Here is a 27,181-nt window from a genome sequence, read left to right as displayed (position 1 = left end):
ATTGCCCTGAGATTTGCCTGCTGCCAATTTTTATGAAAGATAGCAAAGCATCACTGAAATGAACCCTCATACAGGTTTTAACGCTTCAGGCCCCTGCTGGGCCCTCTGGGCAGAGGAGCAAAGTCAGGCATGACTTCAGACATTTCAAATGCAATCCTTTCTTGCATGGGAATGGGACAGGCAGGACATTTAACATGCACTCCCTTTACAAGGGAGGCAGGAAAGCTGCATCTGAGCCCTAGAAACCTTTTGGTACAGATCCGCCATGGCACACACTTACCTGCAGGGGGCAGCAGAGCAGAGAGGTCAAGCCGCTCCCTCAAGCCTGCGTGTCTGCTTTCCTAACGTGACTCGTGATACCCAAACTGCTTCAGCCAATGACCTAACTTCTCCAAACCGCAATTCATCAGTAAAATGGGAGTACTGGTAGGACTTACCTCATGGGACAGTTGTGATGACTAAAGGAGATCATCCATGCAGAGCACTGGGTCTAGTGCCTGGTCCGCAGGGAAAAGTTTTATAGTCTGACCCAGAGCCTGTTCACTAACTTGCTCACTGAGGGTCGCCAGCATTCTGCATAAGCCTCAACAGACCTAAATCCATTCCTACGTGTGTATGCCCACGTGCCAGAAAACCATTCTGCATTTTCACAGAGGGAAGGACATTCTATTTTAAATCACAGGCATCTGTAGTTGTAATGGGGGTTGGAGAAGATCAAGTCCCTTTATAGATGAGAGAACTAAGGCCCAGAAAAGGCAGAGTGCATACCCATGGCAATAGTTAGTTCTCTGAACCAGAGTATGCTGTGCTGGCCAGGAAGACTGCAGACTATGTCCTTCCGGTGTTTTGGCTCCTCCTCTGAGCACAGGTACCAAGGCTGTGTAGGAAGTGCTGAGCAGGGGAGGCCTGAATGTGCTCCCTGCCACCCTCTCCAGGGCTGTGCTAAGCATAGTGAGTGTCCCTACAAGCCTGGAATCAAAGGGAGAAGCCGCTGAAGCTGCTGGGTGCCCTGTGTTCCTGAACACAAAAGCCCTTCATTAGCCCCTGCCTCTCGTCTTTAAATCCAAGCAAAATATCAGGATGCAATGACTGAGCTGATAATAATAGGTATCTAGGCAAAGGCTTAGAAAGAGAAAGGCAAGGCTCTCCCAGAGGTCACACCCCTTGGGGCCCAAAGGAAAAGGAAAGAGCCGGGAGGAATATTTACCCTCAGAAGAATGATTAATTAACAAGGAGGAATTAGGATAGGTGAGGGAGAGAAGGAGGACAGGAGGTCAGGCTGTTAAAGCAAATCAGTCAGGTGACCCCTTTAGAAGTCCTGAGGGAGAAACTGTGTGTGTGTGTGTGTGTGTGTGTGTGTGTGCGTGCGTGTGTGTGTTACAGGTGGGAGGAATCCTATTCCTACTTAGCAATCCCATCTGGCTCCCCATGAATAGAAAACCAGCTCTCACAAGAGCAGTAGTACTAGAGGGATACAAGAAGGAAAGCCAAGATTTGCTCCCAAAAGTCCTTGCGAACAGTCACCGTTCTCTCATTGGATGCTTTCATTTGTTCATCCAACAAATGTGTACTGAGCATCTTCTAAGTGCCAGAAGCTGACACTGTTTGGTGTGGGGATGACGGTGAACAAGAATTATGTGGGGCTTTTCCTGGTTGTCCTGAAGCTTCTAATATTACCTGGAAGATTTTACCTACCACTCCTTACTGCATCTGCTTGTTTACAAGCCAAAGGTAGAGGACGGCTATGGAAGCAGGGACAAGGTGGGTATAATGAAAAGGAAGGTCAGGAAGGCTTCTGGGCAGGGATGCGGTTATAGAATAAGAAGTTTCTGTCTTCATCCATCCATCCATCAATTCACCCACTGATCCATCCATCCATCCATCTATCCATCCACTCGCCCACCCATCCATCATTTCATCCACTGAGCCATCCATCAATTCATCTATCCATCAATCTACCCATCAATCCATCCACTAACCCATCCATCCATCCATCCATCTTCCTTCTTTTTGAGCAGCAGTCTCTGCTAAGGTTTTCTGTACTCCCATCAGCAGGGAAGTCAAAGAACTGGGTGATGTCAATCCTGTAAAATAACGCTATCTCTGGGATGTCAGACAGCAGGTTCCTACTTGGAAGGAAAAGAGAGCTCAATAAAGTAAAATCACATGCCCTAAGTTTCACGCAGAGTCAAGAACAAAAATAGAGTCTGCACCCCTACCCTGCTCAGCTGCGGCATACCAGCCTATCCTAAAATTCCCCCACAGGGGCACTGTTTTGTTTCCTCGGTTGTTTGTTTTGTTTTGATTTTACTCATGTCCTCTGCAGTCACGCACAGGGTAAATATGAAACCACTCCTATGTAATTTTCCTAAAGGCCAGCCTCACATGTAAGACTCTAAGGAGGACTGCTGATCAGTGGGAGAAAGAGCCTGGCAGAATTAGCAAATTAAGTGATGAAACAAATCTGCCTTTGTACTCCTACGGTCTGGAATGAAAAACAAAATATTTCTGAAATGCAGAACACAGGGGGAAACCTGGCATGGGAACCGGAACGTTAAATAGAAGCACAGGGGAAGTGTGTTTCGCATATGTATTGTTTTCATAGTCGTTCACACTTGCCAAGATTTGGTTTGCATCAGCGCGTGATTACACAATCCACCGTTCATGTTTCTTCGGAAATACGCCCTGCAGCGCAAAGGAAAGAGTGGGACGTGATGGATGCTCTAGCAATCGTGTCCATGGCCTCGTCCGTGAGGATGGCTGACGGCTAGTACCAGGGTGGCCGCGTTAAAACGGGACTTTAAAAAGAGACTCCCGGGTGGCAAAAAGAGGATCCCAAGCAGACGCTCGCCAGTCGACTGTGATTATTAGAGCAGTCAGGTCACCGACACCCACCATTCACAGTATGGAAACACTGTGCTTATAGCCTCATATTCATTACCCAGTCACGCAGCCAGCAATTAGTGAAGCTAGAACTTGATATCACCCGAAGCCTGAACGGTTCTAAAAACAGGGAACTCGTCAGTACCTAAGGCACCCCAACGCGACCATTAAAGACTTCCAAAAAGCAGACTGGGGCCCATCACACAGAACAAATTCCCGAGGCTCCCGTGCTGTGGTAGTTGGAAGCGAGCTCTGCCCTGGAAAAGGATAGTCGTGGGGCCGTCTTTGCAGCTGCAGGTGTCAAGAAGAGAGCGAAGGGGGAACAGGGGCTTGTTAGGGAGCTGGCCCAGTGGGATTCAACTCTTTTTGTCTGGTTACTGCAGGACCCTCTGTGGGAAAACCAGAATCTTATGCAAACCCACCAGGTATTAAGAGAGAAAACTGTAGCTGCTTCCCTTTCAGACAGAAGAGCCCAAGTCCAAAGCCCCCCAGGCCCTTCGGCCCTCCTGCCTGTCACTGTGGCGCTAAACCGTGGCGCTCCAAGAAGCAAAGTGTGAAACGCTAACTGGACTCTCACCCCTCGCAACAGACATGAAAAGTCAGGCCCCAAACCAGACTACAGCTGGCTCCCTATCAATTCCTTCTGGTCTTTACAGCAGATAGTCTAGACCTTTCACACATTAGCTCCTACAGTTGAGGCAGCCTTACTCTTTATGCCTCATTTCCAATCACCCTACAGCTACCTGATGCATGTACATAAAGATGATGATGTTATTATTAATAACAGCTGAGGGGCGCCTGGGTGGCTCAGTCGGTTGAGCATCTGACTTTTGATTTTAGCCCAGGTCATGATCCCAGGGTCACGGGATCAAGCCCCACATTAGGCTCCACGCTGAAGGAAGAGCCTTCTTAGGATTCTCTCTCTCTCTCTCTCTCTCTCTCTCTCTCTCTCTCTCTCTCTCTCTCCCTCTCTCTCTCTCTCTGTCTCTCTGCCCCTCTCACACACTCTGTCTCCAAAATAAAAAAACAGGGGCGCCTGGGTGGCTCAGTCAGTTAAGCATCTGACTCTTGATTTCAGCTCAGGTCGTGATCTCGTGGCCGTGAGATCAAGCCCTGTGTAGGGCTCTGCACAGAGTGCGGAGCCTGCTCAGGGATTCTCTCTCTCCCTCTCTCCCCGCCGCTCCCCTGCTCACGTGCACTCACACTCTCTCATTCTCTCTCTAATAAATAAACATTAAAAAACTTTAAAATAATAATAATAATAGTTAATTCTTCTCAAGAGCTTAGTAATTGTTAAGCATTGCCTAAACACTGCACAGCTATAAATGTATTTAAACTCAGTGAGGCATCTGATTATCCCTTCTATTTGTTCCCCATGTTACAGATGAGGAAAGTGACGCAAAGAGAGAGTCAGTAACTTGCCCAGTGTGCAGAGGAAGCAGGACAGACCCAGGCAGGCTCGTGCCAGGCTTATGCACTCTGAAGCACTCCACACACTGCCTCCCGTGCAAAACTTGTAAGAAGTTATCAGGAAGGAACAGTAGCCCGTTATCCCACCTCCCAGAGATACCCACTGTTCACGGGGATTTAATCTTGTTGGGAGTTACTTGCTGAGATTTACAAAGGCCAGGCACCTCTTGCTGACAATTTCATTTCCGGCGGAGATAAAGTCATTTTCTTCCGTGGGCAGTGCAGGGACAGCACTTGCGATCCGTTGGCTTTCTTTAGGAGACAGTATGCATGAATGCACCTTAAAGTAAAATGCTAACCCTCAGCACGTGGCCATCGCATCAGTTAGTGCCCTGTGTTCAGAATGTTTTGCTTTGGAGGCCCACACACTAGCTGAGATGCTTCCTACCTGCTTGGGCTTCTCAGAAGGGATGCTGTCTTGGGTATCCTTCCTTCCCTGATATGGAAAGAGGCTGACAACATAAAAGCTTTATGCTAACTTCCTCCTTCACGGAGACTGTTAGTCTAACCATAGGACAAGTGAGTCTCATAGTGCGGTGGGAGCAAGTCTCACCTGGGCTGCCGGTTAAGACACAGAACCTCGGGTCTCCTTCTCGGACACTCTGCATCAGCAGGTTTTGAGTTGCCCCCAAATCTACATTAACAGATGAGTCAGGTGACCCACCGAGCCCGCTTCTGGAAACACTGGTTGGGGACTGTCCCTCAGAGCCCAAGAGCCCCAGGTGGCGACAGCTTCGAGGTTCATTCAGTTGTTGTTCAGGAGAAAAGTCAAGGAAACTTAGTGGTTGAGGTTTGGGTTTTTCATTTTTTGATTCTGTCAATATTATCCAGAGCAGCTGCATCCTGAGCCATCGAGACAACACCACGGCACTCTTTTATTCATTCAGAAAATGTACCAGTCGTGTCATTTTGAGAAGTCTGGCGACTGTCAAATGCCAGCAGGCAAGCATTTAAGCCTGTCTGACCATGATTTTTGAACAGGACGATTTAAAGTATAGGATAATGATGACAACTGAAACAGACATTTATTGAATGTTTACTGCATGACAGGTACTGTTCTAGGAGCTTGACAGAAAGCCACTTAATTTTCAGAACCGGATGGAACACGACTATTGTGATCCCATTCGACAGACATGGCAAAGACGTACAGAGAGGTTAGGTGACTTGCCCAGGGCTGCACAGCTGGGAAGTGGTAGGGCAGGATCTGACCCACTCATCGGCCTCTTGACCACAAGGCACACAGTTAATGTCTTTTGTTGGTTTACAAGGCCCCATATGACTGGTTCCCCAACACGTACTTTTGTAAACACCCCCTGAAAAATCTCTCCTCCTCCCCACGAGCCACAGGAATTACTACAGGCATGCCGAAATAGACACCACCCTCTCTCTTACCCTCAGGGGCTGTGTGTAGGTTTCCTCTTTCCGTTGGAGTTCTTCAACCTCTTACTGGGTCATTCGCTCACCTTCGCTCTTCCAGCCTCAGCTTAGACAGTGGCCTTCTCCCAGAACATGCCCTGGATGCCCCAGGGGAGATTAGTGTCCCTTCTGTGGGATCCGAGAGCACCCAGGACGTGGCCCTGCCCTGCATGGATCACATACCACTGCCACTGCCTGTTCGTGGATTCATCTTCTCACCTGACTGAGGGCTCTCACAGCACAGGGATTTCCTCATGTGTTGTTTTCCCCCAGTGCCAACAAGGGTCAAGTGCACAGAAAGTGCTCTGTAAATGTCCGTTAAGAGAATTCATGAATGTATAACCTGGCTCAGCAGTGGCTGTGACAATGAAGAAAATGTACCCCCCAGATCTCTGAGAACAGGAAGCATGACTGATAGTCCCAGCAGAGGACCTCTGGACCCACTACCACATCTGGGCTAAAGCCACACCTCCCATGAGCTGCTCTTAGCCCCTGACCAGGCATGGCAGGTGTGCTAAGACAGGCCCATCCCTAAAAGAGCCGGGACTCCTCCAATAGGTGCCTGCGGCTCTAGGACATCCCATGGGCCTGGCAGAACCTTCCGTGGGCCGAGCCAGCAGTGTGAGGCTCCTCCTGCCCTCCTCTCCCTCCCCCTGCCCTCTCTCCTTCCTCCGGTGCCAAACCTCCGGCAGGGCTCTCCCTGCCTCCTCCCCCTCCCACCCCCAGTGAAGCTCCTGAGTGCCCGATCCCATCCTGGTACCTGTGTCTCAGCAGACCTAAATAATACAGTCGTAACTGCTACGCCACGGCCTGTCCCCAAAGTCAGGGCGGCCAGACAGGCTCTTCCCCAAGTCACCACGAGGGCCAATATCCCAGCACGCCACGAAAAGGCTAACTGGGGAAAGAGTGGGGAGCCTCACCTGCATTTCCATCTCAGGAGAAGCTCAGAGGAGGTCCTGAGTGACGGCAGGAACGGGGAAGGGACTGGGCGTAATGGCCAGGCCTTGGGTCACGGCATCAGGCACCGTCGCCGCTGTGCCCCAGAAACCCACCCCAACTGGGGGCGGCAGGCGACGCAGTCTCCCTCGTCCCTTCCCGGCATCAGGCCGGCCAGCTTCCTCCATCCCGGGGAGCCAGGAACAATCCTGGTTTGGCTTTGAATGTCAGACAGCAAGTGGCTGAGACCCGCCACGTTCTGCATCAGCGCATCTGCTCCCCATCAGGTGACAGAGCTTCACTCCACTGCCCACCGGCTGCCCGCCTGCGGCCCGGCCACTGGGAGCCGCGTGAGCATCTGGGAGGTGGGAGGACATCAAGAGGCAGGCTGTGCCGGGGGCACAACAGGAAGCGGCCCAGTGACACGCAGCACGGCAAGGGTGAGGGCTCCAGCAGGCTCCTGCCACAGCGCCCCCTCTCTCGGCCAAAATGCCCAAAGCGGCCAAGAGAAAAAAAATACACGACGCTGGGTGATCACCACAAAATCACCGGGTAGCGCGGCTGCCCTCCCTGAAGCACCTCCTCTTAGCTCGGGAGGGGAGGCAAAATCACCAGCTTGTTGCCAGATTCCAAAAGAACGCGAGCAGGGAATGATCCTGTACACCTGACAAGAGACAACAGGGGCCAAGATGGTCTTTGGCACCCTGCATATTTCCGTCCTATCAAGAATCGGAGACACGGATTACCTACCTGCCTCCACACCCTCACCACCCACCCCCCCCAACGAAGGGCACTGATGACAGAAATAAACAACTCGGGCACCTGCAAACGGATGCCTTTCCAAAAGACTCAGAGACTATGTTCTCATTTGGAACGAACCTGATGTTCTTCCAGGTGGCAGAACATGACATACATGCATGTAAGTGATTTTGATCCCTTCTCTTCATCCACGGACGCCAGCAAACCTTCTAGACCTAAGTCACTCCTTCATTCTTACATTTTATGGGACTCCCTTTGCAGGCATCTTGGCAAAGGACGTGATGTTAACAATGTCAAAAGCCAAAAGCTCCTGAAACGCTTAAGAGGGGGACACAGTTAGCTTTTGACCTCAAAGCCTCTCTCCCTGCTCCCCCCTCCCCCATCTTCTCCCACTCTAAACCATCGGAAACTATTCTTCTCAAGCGTTACAAGCAAAAGAATATCTCTGGTCGCGTGTCTGAATGATATGAACGCACCACATCCTCGTCTTTTAATTATTACTTTCTCATCTGTCTCTGAATTTTTTAAAAAGCCATTAGGCAACTGCAAACTAGCCGTGTCACAGATGAAAGCACAAGTCTGCATTAAAAAAATAAAAATAAAAAGACTGCACAGTCACAGCCTAACTTGGATCAGCAAAATTTGTCTAGACGTGCCAGGAAAAAAAATTTTTTTTTGATGTTCTGTGATTTTGCAGCCATTTAAATTTTATTAGCAATTACAGAGCCTGTTACCACTGACTGCATCATGCAGTCACAGCCAAGTCCTGGCTATAAGAGCGTGTCGGCATGACAAAGGCCTGGGAGACCTCACCACACTCACTCTAGCGACACAAGACCACGTAGACTCCCCCAGCTCGGGCTACTTCATTAGGATTCTCCCCTTGCAGGGAAAAGGCAGCACGCAGTGCCGATAATAACAGAGTTCTCTGGAAGTGGCGGGGAGGACTGGCAAGACGGAGTGAGGCTGATATTTGCACAAGAGTTGATTTAAAAGATGACTTTAAGATGACTATGCCACTAACTTCTCAGCTGGTGACAGTATTGGCATTTAAATTGGTAGTTCCCGAGAAAGTGGTGGCAGGTCCCCAACAATGGCTGGCATCACCTGGGAAGGATGGAGGAAACCAGAGGGGGCTTGATGGGGTTCCTGGTAGATGCCACATGAGTCTATCACCACCAGATAGGACTGGAATGGCCCCAGCAGGCATGTGTGAGGGGAGCTAGAACGAAATAATAAGATAAATCTTTCTAAGAGCTAGGGGTATTGGTGATTCAGAAATGAAAGGGGGGCGCCTGGGTGGCTCAGTCGGTTAAGCGTCTGACTTCGGCTCAGGTCACGATCTCACGGCTCATGAGTTTGAACACCACACTGGGCTCTCTGCTGTCAGAACAGAGCCTGCTTTGGATCCTCTGTCCCCTTCTCTCTTTGCCCCTCCCCAACTCGCTCTCAGTCTCTCAATAAATAAATAAACTTAAAAAAAAAAAAAGAAATCAAAGAGCCGCTCTCCTCCAAGAAGACACCAAATTGGACAAATTCTCCCAGTTTTTCTCTAGGCTCTGGAACACCTTACCTCAACCTTTCCCCCAACCAGAGTCTGAGGTTTCCTGTCCCAGCTCCCAGGGAAGGGGCACAGGACCTTGGTAGAGAGTCTGAGCCTTCTTACCTTCCGGGGGATCAATAGGGGCTCAAGAGCACTGTATTTGGCATGAGGCTTCCCCATCCTAGGCAGCCCCACAGTACCCCCCTCAAAAGAAGTATCATGGGGTCCCTGGGTTCTGGCTTCTGAAAATGGTTCAGAGAAGGGAAGATGTTCATTTTGACTGGCGTGCAGCCGATGTGAACATTCACAGTACTTCTGAAGTAGAAGGGTCCACCTTCCTTAGCTTACACAACCTGCCAGAAAGCACAATCTACAGCATCTTCCAGGCCATGTCTGAGGACTACAGGAGCCCAAGGAAGCCTGGATCGAAAACTCTCTGGCAACCCTGAAGACTCTCCCTTTTAGGGAGTCATGTAGAGCTGGGGAAGGCAGAAGACAGGAGAGTGTGTTCTTTCAAGCGCCTACTATGCACCAGACGTCAGCACCTGCATATGTGATTTTCACACACCTCTTTTCAACCTGTTCCCATTTCACAGATGAAGAAACTGGGGCTCCAAGAAAGGAAGGGGCTAACCAGTGGCAGATCTGGGATCTAAACCAGATATGCGTGAGCCTGGGTGGCTCAGTCGGTTACGTGTCTTTGACCTAGGCTCAGGTCATGATCTCAAGGTTCGTGAGCTCAAGACCCACAGTGGGCTTTGGCTGACAGAGTGGAGCTTGCTTAGATCCCCTGTCTCTCTCTCTCTCTCTCTCTCTCTCTCTCTCTCTCTCTCTCTGCTCTTCCCCCACTCTCACTCTCTCAAAATAAATAAATAAGCCAACATTAAAAAAATAAATCAATAAACCAGAAATGTGCCTCCACACAGCCAGTAAAGATACAGCTAACATTTATTCAGTGCTTACTATGTGCCAGCAGCTACTTAAAAGGTTGTCAAGGTTTTAGCTCATTTAATCCTCGTAACAATTCCATGGGATTTAAGGAAACTGAGGCTAAGTATCTCACCCACGTCCCCAAGCTCACCTGCGACACAGCCGGGACCCAAGCCAGGTAGTGTGATTCCAGAGCCACCCTCCCCTCCCCCCAACCCCGGAAATTCTGCACGTGCACCCTGCCCTCAAGCACCCTAAGGAAAATGTACACGTGGAACACTCTACCTGTTTGGAAATGTCTGTACTTTTGGTTGAAACATCCCGTGCTAACAATCGGAGAAAATTCTGTTTCACTGAATCCAACACACGTGGATTGCAAGGCAAGCCACTCTTTTATGTACAACTAAGAAAGGAAAAAACCTGGCCAATTAAACGAGGACACCACGTTTTCCTACCCCATCCATTATCAGAGGCATCTCCGCTTGAGAGTTCTGAAAACATGAAAAGATGTGTGTCTCAGAACGAAACAAATACTGGAGGCCTTCGCACGAACAGGATGGTGAAATGCGTGACAGATGCAGAGTGGAAGCAAGGTACCCTGAGTGCAGAAAGCAACCTAACGCTAACTCTGATTTTTCTAGAATACCTGATAATCCTGACTTTTACGTGCAAGTTCCCAATTCAGACACAGTGGCAACTAATTGGTGCTTTTAGTATCCTTGAGCAGGACAGAGGGGACCTGACTGCAGCCCAACATGGCCGGGAGGCCTCCCAGCTTCCTCTAGGTGGGCTGGAAGGCAGAGAGCTATCGGCCTGATGCAGTAATAGAGCCACCCCTGAGGCCCTTCAAGGCAAAGAACTGTCACAGGCTGCCTACACACTCACCAGCACTCTGAGTACCTTTTCATCATGGAAATGGCCAAATCAAGATGCCAGGTGAATTTTTTAAAAACTCTTTAAAAAGAGCTGAGTTTTTAAAAAATGCTTCATTTTCTCATACAATACACTCTCCACGGGCTTTCAAACCACTCCTGATCTACTGACACACCTGCTCTTGTTCCACGACCATCATGCTCTAAAGGCAGGGGTAAAACATATGACAACAAAATCCCCCGAGTGGATACAGTGAGAACGCACACGGCCCGCGGACCTCCAGAGGGCCGTGGCAGCTGCTGGTCACCGCCCATGCTTCCTCCTCTGTACGGACCCAGTGGGGCAGGTTGTGTTCTGGAACCTGTGAATGGAACCTTATTTGGAAACAAGGTCTTGGCATACGTAACCTAGTTAAGGTGAGGTCATAATGGATTAAGGTGGCCCCTAATCCAACGATGGGCGTCCTTTTAGGAAGAGGGAAATCCGTACACAGAGAGAGATGCACAGGGAAAGGGCCGCATGAAGGTGGAGGCAGACACTGGAGTGTTCCAGCCACGAGCCGAGGAAGCCCAGGAATGCCAGCAAGGAAGCAAGGAAGGACCCTCCCGTAGAGGCTTCGGAGACAGAATGGCCGTGTCGTCACCTTGACTTTGGACATCTAGCTTCCAGAACCATGAGAGAATGCACTTCTGTGGTTTAATGTCATTCAGTCTGTGGTATCTTATCATAGCAGGCCTAGCTAACTGATACACTCAGAGCGCTCTGTATCTCCCTTCCCAGTGTAAAATTGCCAGCATCTTCCAACAGCTACGGGGCCCTTTTAGAAGAGTTAACACAAGGTCAAACTCGTGTTAGGTCGAGTAGAACCTGACAAGCCAGAAGTGTCTGTATCCAGCCGTCAGGGGACTACCTGGGAATTTAGGCCGAGGTCTCAACACCAGGGCCGCAAGTCTCTCCTCGCTATGGGCGCAGGGCACAAGGCGCAAATCTGGGGGCAGAAAGAGGGCGGGGAAGACTGTCATTTCTACGAATTCTAGGCCGAAAACCTTGGAGGCCACCGCAGGGCACCGTGCGGGTTCCCACCCCGGGGTAGCGGCCGTGGGGACTGAAGAAGACAGTTCAAGCAATGAAGCAAAATGCCATCGTCAAAATCCACTTACGTGCTTAATTGTGCGGGGCCGTGGCAGAGCCGGGAGCAAGCTGACGCGGCTGCCCTGCAGGCGGAGACCAACCGCAGGGCCATTAGCCAGCGGGGCCCAGCCGCATGCAAGAGAGCCACTTCCAAACTTCCCTCCCTGCCAGGCTCATCTCAGACCTTCAAATATTTGTTTCCTTCCCTTGTGCACTGGCTCTGGCGTGTGGCCGGAGCTCGAAGCCGAAGAGAATTTCCTAAGAGCAACTGGCTCAAGACTCTCTAAACTGAAGAGAAGATGTTGACCCAACCAAAGAAGGTGTTGCTATGGCTTTGGTTCTATAAGTGAGAGCAGGAAGAGAAGGGGGGGAGGAGAAGGGAACGTGAGGGTCCAGGGGAGGTAGGCAAGGGGCGGGCTGGACCAGTCGTGTCCGCACTGCACAGGCCAGCAATGTCGCAGCAGACTTGGGTTTCGGTGTAATGTCATTACTGCTTATCGAGGGAAAATGTCAGCTGGCATTTACTGAATGCCTAACACGTGCCAGGCCCCCAGTTCTAAGCCTCACACACATCGGCTCATTTAAGACAACAATGTCCTGTGGTCAGCAGAGCTGATCTTCACCTTCTGTGTACCAGCAAACAGTGCCTACTGTTTAAGGTCAGCTCATTCCTAACTGGCTTATGGCCTGGACATAGCACCCTTGACCTAGTAATTTCAATATCACCCCTGGAGTAGGTAGCATCATTATCCCCCTCTTACAGATGAGGAAATAGGGACAGAGTAAGGTAAAATGGTGCCCAGAGCCCGAGGTCATAAATGGAGGCTGGCCCAAGGCCCCTCTTCCTAACTACAGGATTTATGGTCTCACATTTGAGATAAAACACAGTAAGCGAGGCAGGGGGCATGCCTGGAATCACCCAAGACGTTTAAAGACGAGTACAGGAACAAACAAAAAGCCTAAGTCAGAAAAGAGGCAACATTAACACCCAGGGGTCTTGGATTTCTTCTGCACAGTGAATGCCATGGAGGCAAGCGAGTTTTTCTCCGAAGGGCTTAACGGACGTGGCGATAAACCACAGTGATATTCTCTAGACTCTTGTAAGTTCCAGTTTTGCTTTGTGAAGTTCAACTTCTTCAGAAAGCTTTTGAAATTCAGCCCTTAACCGTGGCTTGCCAGGTCTCAGCTCTGGAGGAGGACATCTCAATCACATGAGCAGGAATGGAGGGCATGACTCCCAGAGAGAGGCCCGGCGGCATGGCGGGGGGCAGGGGAGGGGTGTGATGAAAGGCCCACTGAAGCCCAGATGGCTTTAACCGTCCCTGGGAAGTAAGTGGATAGATTCCCGGGGCTGCCACAACAAAGCAATGTAAACTGAGCGCCTTTAAGCAACGGAAATTTCTTCTCTCGCATTACCGGAAGCCTACAATCAAACTGTCGGCAGGGCCATGCTCCCTCTGAGACTCTGCGTGGACCCTTTCCCTGAGACTCTTCAGCTCCCGGTGGCGGCTGGCAATGCCTGACACTCCTTGGCTCGCGGCTGCATCATCCTGCCTCTGCTGTCACCAGGCCCTCTTCCCTCCTTTCTTCACGCTGTCTTGTTATAAAGACACCCGACTTCAGTACGACCTCATCTTAACTAATCCAACCTCAATCACCCCAATTCCAAATAAGGTCACATTCTGAGGCACCGGGCCTCAGGAGTTCAACATATCTTTTGGGGGCGATGCGATTCAACCTAGAAGAGTAACATTCTTGCTTTCCAATTATTAAAGAAAAGAAGCAGAAGTGGGATGCCTGTGAATGTCACCCTGTTACACAGTAGGCAGGGTGGCTGTCACTCACCACGTAATAATTTTAGAAAACAAAAGAGAGCTGGGTGGATGTCTGGATGAGTCTGCTAGAGCTGTGGCCTCCACCACACTGGTGGCCTCCGCGACAGAAATGTATCGTCTCACCGTCCGCTAGGCCGGAAGTCCCAAACCAAAGTATCGGCAGGTTGGCTCCTTCTGAGGGTGGTGAGCACGGGTCTTTTCCAGGCCTCTCTCCTTGGCTTCAAAAGACCATCTTCCCCCTGTCCGTACCTCTGCATCCAAATTTCCACTTCCCGACTTTCTGGGGAATTCTGCACATGAGCCAGGTACGAGGGCCCTGGTGGAATAGCTGAACTACTGCTGAAGTTTGATAAGGATAATACCTCAGACTCCAGTTTTGTGCGCTCTCTCTGCTAGCCCTGTAGCATCAGGCTTACAAGAAAACATTACATGTGGCGCCACCCAGAGGCAGAAGATGAGAAAGACGATCAAAAGGAAAGGAAGAGTTTCTGTCCCCACCCCCAACCCTCCCCTTTCCTCCCCTTTTATGTTTCTTGGTGATCCTTTTTCCAAACTCGCCCTTTCAACCCTCTCATGGATTTCTGCCATCGCACAGGAGCAATGACCAGTCGTGCTCAAGAAATGGTTGGAAACAGTACAAGCAAATAAAATTCAGGTTCCATTTTTGTCCTTTTCTGTCTCTGGACTTGGGAGAGTCACAGAAATCTTATCATTTGACAGGATCCTTGAATTTATCCCCATCTCCTCTCCACTCCATCTACATGTGCGCACACGTGCATGCACACACACACACACACACACACACGCACAAAGGGCCTGAGATTTGAAAATCTGTACATGCCTCATCAAAGATATCGATCGATTTCATTTATCAAAGAAGAAAACCACTTTGTGACACAGAACTCAAACTTCCAAGATCTCTCCCCCATTTGGTCAGGACACAGATAAATGGCAGCTAAAATCCAACACCAAGTTGGAAGGAGATCTTAAGGCTCGTGATTCCAGGTCATGTGTGAGTTCTGGATATTTGAACTGCTGCTTTATTACAGCTTGTGGCAGTAATTACAGTACAGTCTCTCCTTTCAGAGACTCATAGCGCTAATGGCCATTTTAGAAATCATTTCCATAGAAGAACATTATTGACATTTCTAACTCTTTTTAAAAAAGCACGTTTGTAGAGGGGCGCCTGGGTGGCTCAGTCATTTAGTGTCCGACCCTTGATTTCAACTCGGGTCATGATCTCAGAGTTCCTGAGTTCAAGCCCAGCGTTGGGCTCTGTGCTGTCCACAGCATGGAGCCTGCTTGGGATTCTCTGTCTCCCTCTCTCTCTGCCCCTCCTCTGCTCTCTCTCTAAAATAAACATTTTTTAAAAAAGAAAAAAAAAGAGCAGGTTAGTAGTGATAACATACAGGAGACTCTGATTGAGCAGAATAACAGATCCAGGGAGAGACAGACAGGTGGTCTCTGATGGGGAAGGTGAAGGGCACTTATTCTCTGGGACAATAGGCAAGCTCTGCATAATCTCTCTGCGGCTCAGTTTCGTCATCTGAAAATGACAATGGTCCTCTCCTCATAAGGCTCCTAACAATCAAATGGGTTAATAAGTACAAAGTGCCGGGGATAGTGCAACCTAGAGAAAGCTCCCAAATAATGTGTGCTTTCATGGGGCTTCTACGTTTTTCTAAAATATCTCTATTCCTTTTACAACCTCCCCCCCCACCAAAAGTTATTTGGATAAAATAATTATTTGGGTCATTTTCCCAACCAAAAGCAGAAATTCACTCAAACTATCCCAAAAGGAGCCTCTTCTCTCAAAATTCTAAGGAGGAGGTTCTCCAGATTCACAAGGTGGAAAATTTAATGACTCAACCCGGGTGGAAATTTATTCTGGTCCATTAATAGACATTTCACCAAGTCAGAAACAAGACTAGTGAATAGGGGTTGGGAAAACACTCAACCTCTTTAGATAATAAAAAAAATAAAAATAAAAATATATAACTTTTCTATTAGCCAGAAAAAATATTTTTAAAGATATTCCTCAATGCTGCCAAGACTAAAATAAAACCAGAATTCTCCCACATTGCCAGTGAGAGAGCACACTGGTGCAACCTTTAGCAAAACAAGTGGGCATCTGTTTCAAGAACCAAAAAAGGCTTCCTGTCCCTTGACCTAGTAATTTCATTTCTGAGAACTCAGCCTAAGAAAATCTCTCAAAACAGGGAGAAAGTCATATCCACCCTCATGTTCACAACACTGAATACTATTTCTAACAATGAAAAACTGGAAGCAAATGCCAAATAAGGAGTAAAAAAACTATATTATACCAAGTCAGTGGACTGTTTTTCTAGGCATTAAAACTCATAGAGAAATATGAAAAAAAAAATACATTAAAATGTTAAAAAGGTTAAATGTTACCTCGAAAGATCAAAATCTAAAATTGTATTCCCACAGTGATTACAACTGGGAAAAACCTTGAATAAAAACTTCTAAGAAGCTAACTAACAGTGGTTCTGTTAGAGTTGAGACTTCAGGTGCAATGCCATTGTTTTTCTCCTCCCCGTTCCAAGTTTTACAGCATGTGATTTTTATTATGTTTACAATGAAAAAAAGTTTCTTCCTGTCTTATGAAAAATCTTTCCTCTGCTGTGGGTACAGAATAGCCTCTCACCGCATCACATCCCACCACGACACAGCTCTCTGGACTCTTCTCTCACCCTTTGGAAGGGGCAAGAACTCTCTTTTTTTAAGTGTACAACCTTGTAAATGGCAAAGCTATTTCACAGGATACTTGAGGCAATCAGCTCTCCGAGGTGAGGAAATCAGGCACCTTCACTCTCCTCCCGGGAAGCACCACGTTGTTCCAAAGAATCAAAGAAAGGACACGAAGCGGCACGAATTCTACGGGAGCCACTCTCCAGGTGCCCTTGGAAAGACGGTGCAGTTGAAGACCTCGGCCTGGCCGACCCCAGCTGGCTCCAGCTGAAATCATTGTGCACACTGTCCTCCGGGTATGGATAAGTTCCTTAACTGACCCCAAACGTGTGACCACCCCACCAGAGAGGAGTGGTGAGGTTACACGGCACCAACTTGATGCATCAGTGAGCAACCTCACAAAACAACAACCGTGAAGGCTAAATATGGTCACATGGCAAAGGGCCTCTCATATGAAGTAGAAACAAATGGGTTACTCAATCACCCATCGCCATGACGACGTCTGTATAAAACAGTTTGTGGAGACTGACCAATAGTAGCTAACGTTTACAAGCCACTTACTACGCCCAGGCACTGTGCTGTGTGCTTAAGGTGCATTTAAGCTTCACAACAATGCTTACCAGAAGCCTTATTCTTTTCATTTTGGAGAGGAGGCAACTGAGGCACCATGAGGTTAGGGACTTCTCACTCAATCCTCCCAGTGGCTAAGGTCTAGAATATCCTGGTACCTTCTCTAAGATCACAGAGCACGTGATCTGGGCCGAGGGATTTGCACAGTCTTTCCCCAGTGCTCAGACCATCAGGTCCTAGACTGGGAAGGAATACGTAAGAGATTCAAAAGGCAAGTAGAATTTGTTTTAGAAAAGCGACCTCTTTTCCTTCCTTCTATTACCTAAGCTTTTTAATGCTCTGTTTTTATAACTTAAAGACAAAAAGGAAAAAAAAGAAGGTCAACCGAGGAGAGATTCTTTAATGGGTGTGTTTGTGCATACACTTTTTTTTTTTAATTGTGGGGCTTTTGGGTTTTTTTTTTAATATTTATTTTGAGAGAGAGAGTGCACACAAGTGGAAACGGGGCACAGAGAGGGGGAGAGAGAATCCCAAGCAGGCTCCACACTATCAGTGCAGAGCCTGATGGGGGACTCGGTCTCATCAACCCTGAGATCATGACCTGAGCCAAAATCAAGAGTCAGATGCTTAACTGACTGAGCCACCCAGGCGCCCCTAAAATTATGTTTTGATCAAAACACTAAGTAAATGCCAATCAAGTCCTTACTACACTTGGGGGTTAAGGGTAGGAAATAAGGAGACAAAAATGAGAACAGCCAAGACAAGCCTGTTCCAAACCAAACTAAATAGCGCCAGGCAGCTGCTGGGCATTTTTTTTTTTTTTAATTCTCTTTCCATCACCTTTTCCAGTTTGTGCATGAGTTCTGAAATCATGGAACTGGACTGACACAAGACACAGAATCTCCTAACATTACACAGCTTCTATTGACAAAGCTGGAAATAAAACTTAAGTCTCAACTCCAAACCGTGTATTCTTTCATAAACGGACCCTGTGCTGAATAGTCCCAGCTCAGCTAAAGACAATCTGTGTTAACCAGAGTTCAAATACACACCGTATTCTAAAAATGGTCATTCCACATATTTGTGTAGTTTTAATAATGCTCAAAACTGGACAGATTCTAAATTCTTTTTTTTTTAATGTTTATTTATTTCTGAGAGAGAGACAGACAGACAGAGCACAAGTTGGGGAGGGGCAGAGAGAAAGGGAGACAGAATCAAAAGCAGGTTCCAGGCTCTGAGCTGTCAGCACAGAGCCCAATGCAGGGCTCGAACCGATGAACTGTGAGATCATGACCTGAGCTGAAGTCAGATGCTTAACCGACTGAGCCACCCAGGCACCCCAAAACTGGATAGACTGTAGAGTTCACCCATACAATCACATATGTAACTCAAATTACAAACCTTACGTTTCTAGCAATTTTAAAGACCAAGAAACAGAGAAAGCTGAAATAGACATTATTAATACTGTGTTTAAAATTCTGAAAAATGAAAACGCCTTACGTATGCTGGTCCATTTAGAAAAACAGTCACCTGCAACAAGCAAAATGAATATTCCCCCCACACGCGGAATAAACACAACATATTCCTAACCCACCCCCTCCCAAACCTTCCCTGGGGAGTGGGAGCAGGCAGGTGGGGGATCCTGGAGCCCTGGGACAGACAAGGGGCCAATCTCTGAGTGAGCAGCCTGTCTGAGGGAGAGCATCATGAAGGTGGGGGCGCGCTGATCCAGACTGGGCTCCAAACCCAGTTCTTCTTCCCGTGCGTCAAATCCCAGTAACAGCCACGGCAAAGTTCAAATTATCATCTCTCAGCCATTTCCTCGGCTGGCTTCCAGAGCCCTCTCTGGAAGATTCGGAGCCAGAACACACGGTTCTCCTGTCAGTGAGGCCCTGTGGCCTGGTGCCCGAAGCCCACAGACAAGCCAAGAACCCGTGTCCAGCCAGCTGTGTGGTCCCAAGGCAGTGACCCATTAGAACACCCTTAGGCCCAGCGCTCCTCAGGTGTGCTTCCTGCCTGCCAGGGTGCCACGGCCGAGCTCACTCTGCGGTGCCACACTCTGGTGTGGAAGAGAAACGCACTCCACGGGGCGGGGAGCGTGATCGTCCAGCACCCCGGACGCCCTCGACTCGCGTCTGCAGATTTCGAGGGCACAAAATGGGAAAGAGGCCGAAGAAGGAGAAGGGGGGGGAGGGTAAGAAAGAACCAACCCCATTTGCCCACACCATATTAGCAGATAGAAGGGCCGGCAAGAGCAAACTGCCGTCTAGTCACCACCAGCCCTGGGCCGTATACTTGGCATGACGCTACACCGTATTTAGTCACTAAGAACATTCCACCATGTACGAGATGGGAAAGATGATCACCAGCCGGGGCCTTGGGGTCAGGCAGGCAGCCCTGAATTCAAATCCAGATCTGCTGCTTGCTAGCTGGGGGGACACCGCAGCCATGTAACCTCTGGGAGTCTCGGAGTCCTCACATGGAATGCAAAAAGCAGTGCCTCAGGGTGGGGTTTAGTAGAGCCTGCTGGAAGGGACCTCTGTTCTCCTGAGACCGTGACTCTGTCCCCACCAAGACTCCTGTCTCTGCACAGACCTCGCTGCTCCCAGGCACAGCTGCGGAGTGGAGAGGGCAGGGCGGCTGGCCGGAGGCCCAAACAAACGCACCAGCTTGCAGCACGTGGGGTGTGCAGGGTCTGAGCCGGATCAGGCCCTCCTTCCCTCTGCCCCAGGATCTCCCCCACCCCCACCCCAGCAAGAGGCCAGGCCACTCACGGCACTCCTTCTCATCACTCTTGTCGAAGCAGTCGGGCAGCCCGTCACACTGCCAAGCGCCGGGGATGCACCGCCCGTTGCTGCACATGAAGTTGCCTGGAATGTTGCACTCATTGGTGAAGTTGTTTCCAGGGAGGAGCTGGCTCTCTGCAGAAGAGAGAGGGGACGGGGACATGAGACAGGCGGAGGCAGCAGGGACGCGAGCCCCCACAACCGACGGGGCTCTTGTTCGACATGGCTCACATATGGGAGACTTCCAGTAGGCAAGGTCACTTCTCTGGGCTTCAGTTTCCTCATCTGCAAAATGGACCGATAATCCACCCAACCCCCACCCTAGAGATTCTAAGAGAACTAAATGGAAAAATACAGGGAAAGCCTGTAGCAAGTGCTTGGCACACAACTGATGTTCACTGCCTTTCTCCTTTCTCTGTCAAAAAGCTTGGTTGTGGGGCACCTAGGTGGCTCAGTTTGGTTGAGCGTCCAACCCTTGATCTCTGCTCAGGTCATGATCCCAGGGTCATGGGATAGAGCCCAGCATCAGGCTCTGCACTGAGCACGGAGCCTGCTTGAGATTCTCTCTCTCCCTCTCCCACTGCCCCTCTCCCCTGCTCTCTTTCTAAAAAAAAAAAAAAAAAAAAAATTTTTAAAGAAAAAGAAAAATTAAAAAAAAAAAAAAAAAAGGTTGGTTGTAAAACCCAAATTCTTTCCAGGCCCTCAGCTGTGGCTAAAAATGAAAGTTCCAGGACAGGAGTGAGCTCTGGATTCCCAATCCCTCCAACTGCAGGAATCATGGGCTCCTTCCGGGCCTCAGACCCCGTGGCCCTACAATCACCAGATATTTGAACCTGGGCCTGTCAGCAGGAACACTGAGGACCATCTCACTTTAGCCCACAAACCCACCTACGGTCATATGGGGAGGAAAGGCCAAACTGAAACTTGAACTCAGGGCGGCAAGGTCACTGAACTATTTGCCAAGAACTCCTGGAGGTTTAGAACGAAGCCCCAGGGTTTAGATTCCAGGGCACCGAGCGCAGTCACCAAATGCCGAGGCCCTGATGAGAAAAGGCCAAGTCTTAGGCTGGACAGCAAACAGGGAAGAGCAAAGGCTCTTCACGGGGACGGGGCTGCTGAATTCATCCACCAATGGACCCTGGGGACAGATTTTCAAGGGAGCCAGAATCTAATGAATCTCATCAGTCTGAGCCAGTGTGTTCAGCAGCCAGGAGATAAGGAGCCATCTGGAAGTAACGTTGTTTTAGGGGAAAAGGAGAGAAAAAGACCAGGCCCTCCAGGGGTCCTCTCTGAATCTTCAATAAGCCATTCATTGAACATCTGTGACCAGACACTTGTGTAGGTCCTAAGGATGCAGAGATGAAAGGTGGGGCTCCTCCCTGCAGCCCAGGAAGGCATGAGGCTATGCCAGTGGTCTTACTGCCACGTGCAGAGAAAGAGAGGTGTCCAGACCTGCCTGGGAGCAAGAGGAAGACAGCAGGGCCAAGGACCCTCTTTCACAAGCTTTGCCAAAGAGAAGCATCTCACTCCAGATCCCGGACGTGACCTCTTTTTCATGCCGCTAGCCTTTACGTAGCTTCTTATTTTTACCCGGAACGCCCTTCGACCCGTGAGTGTCCTAGGAAACCCCTGCCTACCCTTTTGCATACAACGTGTACGTTACTCTCCGTCTGAACTGTTCCCTGACTTTTCCCAGAAGAAATGAGCCCTTACTCTGCTGTGGCAGCTCCAGCACTACTGAGATGGCACTAAAAGTATTTTACAAGTGGAACAAACAGGCAACAAGAAATTGGAAAGGACGCAGCCCTAGGCAGGCAGCACCACGTCGGCCGTGGATTTTCCTCGCGGACCATCCACCCTGTCACGCTGCGTACACATCTCCCTCCTGGAAACGAACTTTTGTAGGTCGCTGAAGAATTCCATAACAACAGCTACAGTGAAGGGCCTCGCCCTGCCTTACTCCCCACACTAGTATCCTGAACGTCTCTCTTGACCCCTCCTCGCTCCATCATCCCCTTTGGAGGGCCAACAGCTGAGCCCTGCACGCCAGTCTCAATGCCACAGGCCTGACTCCAGCCCAAGGGATCGCCACCTTGCACCAACCTTGCTCCCAGTCTCCCAGCCTGGCCTCCTCGCCTCCCCGCCACGTCTCTGTGGCCAGCAGGATCTTTCTAAAGGGCAAATCGATCGTGACTCTTTCTCACTTTAAAAAGCCACTGAATGGGTCCCCAACGTTCTTAAGATAAAGTCAAGTTTTAACATGTTGCAGAAGGTTCCAGGGAAGAAGTGGCATTTACAGTGGATGCTAATACACAGAGAGATAGAACATAAGGCCCTTCAGGCCTGAAGAGCACAGGAAGGCTCAGCCCAGGGCACTGAAGGGTATAGAATAAAAAACCCTCACGGCTCTGACCGTCAGGAATTGCAGACATATTGTGTTGCTATTTCCCCTATCCCACCCCTGGGTCAGCCGTTACCAGACATGGTGCCCTGTCCACTGAGCCCACACTCAGTAAAAGAATCCCTCTCAAGACCGGACTCCAGAAAGCCTCCAGCAACCCAGAGAAAAGCATGAAACCGATTCAACACCTCTGGGTGAGCGCAGTCACAGGACAAGGGGAATCACAGGAGAGAAGCCCAGAAGGGCAGTCAGGTGCTGGATCCCAGCCAGCCACGGAAGGCACAACCCAGACCGCCCACCCATTCCAGCTGTTTCCTTACAACTGCTCTGGGCTTCACCAGCAAGCTCCCAGGGAATTCCTCCGGGCTCCAGAAGGCAACTGTCACTCTGTTTTGTTTGGAAATCACTCACATATGCCTCTGTAGAGCTGCCTCCTCGAAGGCAAGCCCCCTAGAAAAGTCACTGCAACTGTGAAATCCTGTTCAGATAAACAGATTTCCAGAGCCAGAAAATGGGCCAGATTGGATTCCAGAGTGCTTGCTCTGAGAGTCAGTCGACAGGCTGGGCGTGCAAGGCTCTGACAAGTGAAAGGGCACGGCACAAAGACCAAGTACCACATCCGTCATACACAGGTGGCCCTGCCAGCATAGGCTTGAGGTGCTTCACCGGCAGGACCAGGGATCCCCGGGCCCAGCAAAGGCTAACACAGAGGAGCGCTCTTTGTGAGCTCCTGAGCAACTACATTATAAACGCAGACGGCACGGAGCCTTGTGCTTCAGGGAAGGGACAAGATCACCAACCTCAAAAGCGTGAGGAGAAACCAAGGCAAAGAGAAGTTAAATCCTGCAGGCTTTGCCTTCAAAAATCTTCCTGAAACCCATCCAGTGCGCTTTTATTAAACTGGAACGATCCCATCTAAACCAATGGTTCTTGGGGCGCCTGGATGGCTTAGTCAGTTAAGCATCCGACTCTGGTTCAGGTCAGGATCTCACGGTTCATGGGCTCAAGCCCCACGTTGGGCTCTGTGCTGATAGCTTGGAGCCTGGAGCCTGCTTTGGATTCTGGGTCTCCCTCGCTCTTTCTGCCTCTCTCTCTCTCTCTCTCTCTCTCTGTCTCTCTCTCTCTCCCTTTCTCTGTCTCAAAAATAAATAAACATTAAAAAAAATTATTTTAAACCAGTGGTTCCCAACAGGGGACAATTGTGCCCACCTGGGGCACACATGGCGATGTCCGGGAGACATTTTTGGTGGCGGCCTCTAGAGAATCAAGGCTGGGAATGCCGCCCCTCACCACACGGAAGTATCCAGCCCGAAACGTCTGTAGTGCCAAGGCTGAGACATCCTTGAGGAAGTCTGGGAAAACCAACCCTCCAACCTGCTTTTCCCATGCCCCCCAGGTTCTGTCCCCTCGCAGCAGTGAGATTTTAAAATGCTACTGATGGCTTCCCAGTGCCCTCATGAGTAAATCTAAGACTCATGCCACGGTTTACAAGGCCGGTCATGATCAGCCCCTGCCTACCTTTGCAACCTCGTCTCCTGGAATATGAACGTCCTCCCTGCACAGAGGCCCCCGTACATTGCTACTTGCGGACACTGATTCTTCCACCCACCTTTCACCTGGTGAGACAGGTTGAATTGTGCCCCCCATTCACCGCCCCAAAATTTAATATGTTGAAGCCTTATCCCTCAGTACCTCAGAGTGTGTATTGGGAGCCAGGGTCTTCGAAGAGGTGATTAAGGGCCCAACAGACATGCATGGCTGCTCTAAGAGGACAGCCAAGCATTTGCTTATGGTTTATTCCCACCCTGCATACTCTTCCTCGCAAAGTTCCATCCCCTCCCTGCTTCATCCCCATGGAAGGCAGTGGGATCTATACATACATAGTTGAAAATAAGGGACGTGGGGGCGTCTGGATTTGTGCACGTAAATTACTACCCCGTCTGCTTTAAAAGAGGTAAGAAATCTTTTCAGCCCGACAGCAGGACTTTCTAGTGGCTGAAATATTTATCCCATCTCAGTGCCTTGGGACACATTTAGAATCCAAAAAAGACAAGCATTAGCACGCAGTTGGCTAGCTGGGGTTTTTCCTTCCCCCTTTTCTTTTTTTCATTAAGCTGAAAAATGAAAAGAGTTGCCCATGTTCACTGCAGCACATCACTTACTTAAAATAACTATACCATCTGCACCAAGAAAAAAAAAAAATTCCAAGTCCTCCCCCAACAGGCAAAGGCAAACAGCGAGCAGCAGCTTCTCCCAAAAGTTCTGGCATCCACGAATTTATCCCGGATGAGGGAGCCACACCCGGAGCAACAGCAGAAACACAGACAGCTGCTGCGTCCTCCCAAACTGTCCTTCTGGAACGCGCGCAGTGAGTGATGTTGACTTTTCCAGCTGAGAAATGGGAAACCCATTCTCCCCGCCAGAGGCCCCCACATGCTCCTCTCTCCCTCTGCCGCTCTCCGCCAGGACACTCCTTGTCATGACGCGATGCAGAACCGACATCTGCAAACTATCGACAGGCCCTCCTTCCCAGTTTCTGTCCAGTCGCCTCTGTTTTCATCCCTCGCCTCCCGACAATCCCATGTGCAGGCTCAAGGAACAACAAAGCAAGACATGCCCACGTACGTGCCGACAGCCTGGCGTTCTGTTTTTCAGCGCTCAGAGCTACCCTAAAACCCTCCCTGGAGAATTAACACACCTCCTCCCACTGCCTGGTGCCAACAAACATAACGCTACGAGGCCGCTGGAAGCCACCGTCTGTTTTCCCTTTGAATTCGCTTCTTCGACACACACGTTCCATGCACGGGCACATGTACAGCACCAAGTGGGCTGGTCTGCAAGGACTCGTTTGCGAACATCCCTGGAAAGTCCCTAAAAGTCCCTCGGACCCCAGACTGCTCTGCGTGGTGGCATCAGTGTCAGACGGAACCAGAGACATCTGTCCCAAGCACAACCCCGATCCATTCAGTTCTCACCAAACTGCTTCCTGCTGAGCTCCGCTTTGGGGAACGTTCTGGCTGCCATCAAAAGGGAGCGGTCACCGGGGGATGTGTGAGCCCGGAGGGGGGCTGTGCCTCTGGCTCCAAGTACCTATGCACAGCCAGGTCTCTACTTCTGTCTAGACTCTGCACACAGCTCCTCCCTGGGAGAACATTCCAGGGGCCCCAAACCCCGTTTACCCATCCGTTCAAGGAAGATACAGCCCAGGGAAATGGGTGAGAAGGCATAAAACGCCTCATAGGTTGAGCCCAGGACTGCTGAGCCTTGGCATTCACAGACTCCATGTTTACACAGACTCCATGTTTACACCTACAGGGTAGCCTACTCACACTGACACTGAAGGAAGAGAGTGTTGCTGCAGGAACAGCTGACGGATGGAGCAAGTCTTCTAAGCAGGGAGTGAGCCTCGCTGTCCGTGCAGCCTCTGCGCTCCACGCAGGTTTCTTGTTTGCTTTTGCCATGAAATGCAAAACGGCAACCACTACAAGATGATCAATGCTCTGTTTCCTCCCTAAAATGAGTTGGCAAAGAAAGCCAATGGCTAGTATTGATGGGCCAAGCAAAGCGAAAGTGAAGAGGTCTAGGAAAGGGACAGTTCTTCACCAGGAAATGGCTTTCGAAATTATTTCTGCCCTGTATTTATAGCCTCATTAAGGGCCTGAAGCTGTTACTTACATTTTTTAGTTATGCTTCATCGCATTTCATGGGGAAAATTATGTAGGAAGAGCGTTAACGTCGTGGGGATTTGCAGAGCCTTCGGGATGCAGCCCTTGCAAGGTCCGCGGTCCACAGCTCAGGGGGCTGGATGGCAATGCTGGAGGGGGCTGTTCCTCATGATGCTGACCCTCAGGGGTGGGCACGGAGCCCCACCCTGCTCCCCCTCCCTCACGACCCTCCCTTTAACAGCCCTTAAGGAACTATTATTGATCTTCCCCTAGGGATGATCTAACATCTGCTGCAGCTCTCAACACATGACAGGACTTTAACATATCAGTTCTTGTCCTTCACAACAGTCCCATGCACTAGGCAGCCATGCCCATTTTGCAGTTGAGGAAAACAGAGACTCAAGAAGCAACCTGCCCAAAGTCACACAGCTCGCAACTTTTGGGACCAGGTAGTAAATATTTTAGGCTGTGCAAGACAGGAAGCCAAAGTAAAGATAGAAAGGTACTGGGGCAACTGGGTGGCTCAGTAGGTTAAACGTCAGACTTCGGCTCAGGTTATGATCTCACGGTCCATGGGTTCGAGCTCCGTGTTGGGCTCTGTGCTGACAGCCCAGAGCCTGGAGCCTGTTTCAGATTCTGGGTCTTCCTCTCTCCCTGCCCCTCCCTGCTTCTGCTCTATATCTCTCTCAAAAATAAATAAACATTTAAAAAAAATGTTTTTAAAGACAGGTACTTCTATAAAAGGAGAGAAAAAATGTTCCACAAAATATGCATTGGCAAAATTCAACACATGATCATTATTGAGAACAATTTTTCATAATACAGGTCTACTAATGAGAAGAATAGAATTACGGGGGGGGGGTGAGGTGGTGGTGGGAGAGGGGGCAGGTAACACTGCACTTGATAAGGTTCAAGGTTAGTGTTCCCTATCATCAAAATCTATCACAAATGTTTAATTTTTTTCACCATTTAAAAATGTTAAAACCCTTCTTAGCTAGGTGACTTCAGTGGGCTGGCTCTGGCCCATGGGGCACAGTTTATGGACTCCTAAGCTAGAAGATGGCAGGTCTATTCAAAATAACAAAATGACCTTAGGGGGCATCATCCAAAGACACCTTCTCTCTATCCCACATCCCCACCACTTTCAGGATCTGAAATGATCCCTGTGGTTCAATGGCTGCTCCCCAAAACCATGAGGGCGCAGACCTTGGCTGTCCTGCTCCCCATGTGTTCAGCAACTAGCAAGGTTCCAGACACCCAGCAGACACTCA

The 27,181-nt window shown here is 49.6% G+C and overlaps 1 protein-coding gene across 3 annotated transcripts in view; it reads right to left on the bottom strand.

Moving 5' to 3' along the window:
* Positions 1-27,181, bottom strand: part of LDLRAD3 (low density lipoprotein receptor class A domain containing 3) — a 241,762-nt gene that overhangs the window by 150,269 nt on the left and 64,312 nt on the right. For 2 of the 3 annotated variants that reach the window (XM_023239769.2, XM_011286804.4), the window contains exon 2: positions 19,833-19,979. The exons of the other annotated variant lie outside the window; for it this stretch is intronic. In XM_023239769.2, coding sequence (XP_023095537.2) covers positions 19,833-19,979 — 147 coding nt within the window. The remainder of the gene's footprint in view (positions 1-19,832; positions 19,980-27,181) is intronic. 3 annotated transcript variants of the gene reach the window in all.

This window comes from Felis catus, chromosome D1 (genome assembly GCF_018350175.1).
Source record: "Felis catus isolate Fca126 chromosome D1, F.catus_Fca126_mat1.0, whole genome shotgun sequence".
Lineage (NCBI taxonomy): Eukaryota > Metazoa > Chordata > Mammalia > Carnivora > Felidae > Felis > Felis catus.
Note: the sequence above shows the minus strand (reverse complement) of the source record. Positions and strands in the feature narration are given on the sequence as shown.